This window comes from Charadrius vociferus, unplaced genomic scaffold (genome assembly GCF_000708025.1).
Source record: "Charadrius vociferus isolate BGI_N301 unplaced genomic scaffold, ASM70802v2 scaffold70, whole genome shotgun sequence".
Taxonomy (NCBI): domain Eukaryota; kingdom Metazoa; phylum Chordata; class Aves; order Charadriiformes; family Charadriidae; genus Charadrius; species Charadrius vociferus.
Window position 1 is genome coordinate 3,192,496 of NW_009646851.1, and position 1,080 is coordinate 3,193,575.

Genomic DNA, 1,080 nt, shown 5'->3' on the forward strand with positions numbered 1-1,080 from the left:
TCTTCATGCCTTTGCGTGAGGGTCTCCTGCAGCTGCCAAGGACAAGTGGGGACAGGGCGGTCAGGACAGCCCCGCTGCCCAGGGGCCAGGGGATGCTGCCTACTAGGGCCACGCAGCTGCCTCAGCAGGATGCGAGGGAGAGAAAACGAGAAACCCAGCGCCAAGGACCTTGGGGAGCGCTTGGGGGTCCCTACCTGGCTGTTTGCCTCCAGGGCATCTCCCAGCGCCTTCTGGTGCTGGTCTGCCAAGTCCCTCCAGCATGGCTCGGGGGGAGGCAGGCGCTGTGGGGGCATCTGTGCCAGAGCGCTGCTCTCCAGCTGCGGCGTGCAGGGGCCAAAGGCCACCTCTTCACCAAGTGAGAAATCAAAGTCAGCACAGTCCAGTGATGGTGGCATTGAGGTGGATGCATCTGGAGGGAATAGCCATAGGCGTTAAGACAGAGGAGGTTTTCACGTCCTTTCTTCCCCTCAACCCCCACACACCATCCTGGTTCTGAGCATTCCTCCAGTATTTCCTGACATGCTTTCACCCTACTGCTGAGGCTGTGCACCCTAAACCTGTTTGGATTTAACTTCTGTCTCCCATGGGGCAAAGCTGAGTGCCAGCCCAGGTCCCTCTAAGGGGGTGTGCAGGGACTTGCTGCCTTACAGACTGTCCCAGGGTTGGACAAGCGTGCAGCAAGTGGTCATTCAAAAAAACAAAAACAAAGCAAAAAAGGGGACTGACACAGTGTGACTGCTGATGTGCACACGCAGGCGTGTTTGGCTCAAGTAAGGAAAAATAGCTACTTGCCAGATATGAAATCATCAACAGCATCTCTGAACTCCTGGAAATCAAACTCCGGTCCATCCTGGAAGCAGGAACCCTGGGGGGGTGGGGAACGAAATGTGCCCGTGAGTGGGGTGCAGTGCTCAGACCTGCCCGTGCTGCCCACTGCTGCCCACACGGCACCGACACTGAGTGCTGCCTGCGCTCAGCACCTTCCCACAACCTGGGCACCCGGCCCAGGCCCGACCCTTGCCACCAGCCCATCCAACGCATGGGACAAGACACTGTCCTCCAATGCGCCCACTTCACAGG

At 58.5% G+C, this 1,080-nt stretch overlaps 1 protein-coding gene across 1 annotated transcript in view; it reads right to left on the reverse strand.

Moving 5' to 3' along the window:
- Positions 1 to 1,080, reverse strand: part of DHX29 (DEAH (Asp-Glu-Ala-His) box polypeptide 29) — a 50,742-nt gene that overhangs the window by 10,483 nt on the left and 39,179 nt on the right. The window contains 1 exon segment of the mRNA XM_009894225.1: positions 195 to 409. Coding sequence (XP_009892527.1) covers positions 195 to 409 — 215 coding nt within the window.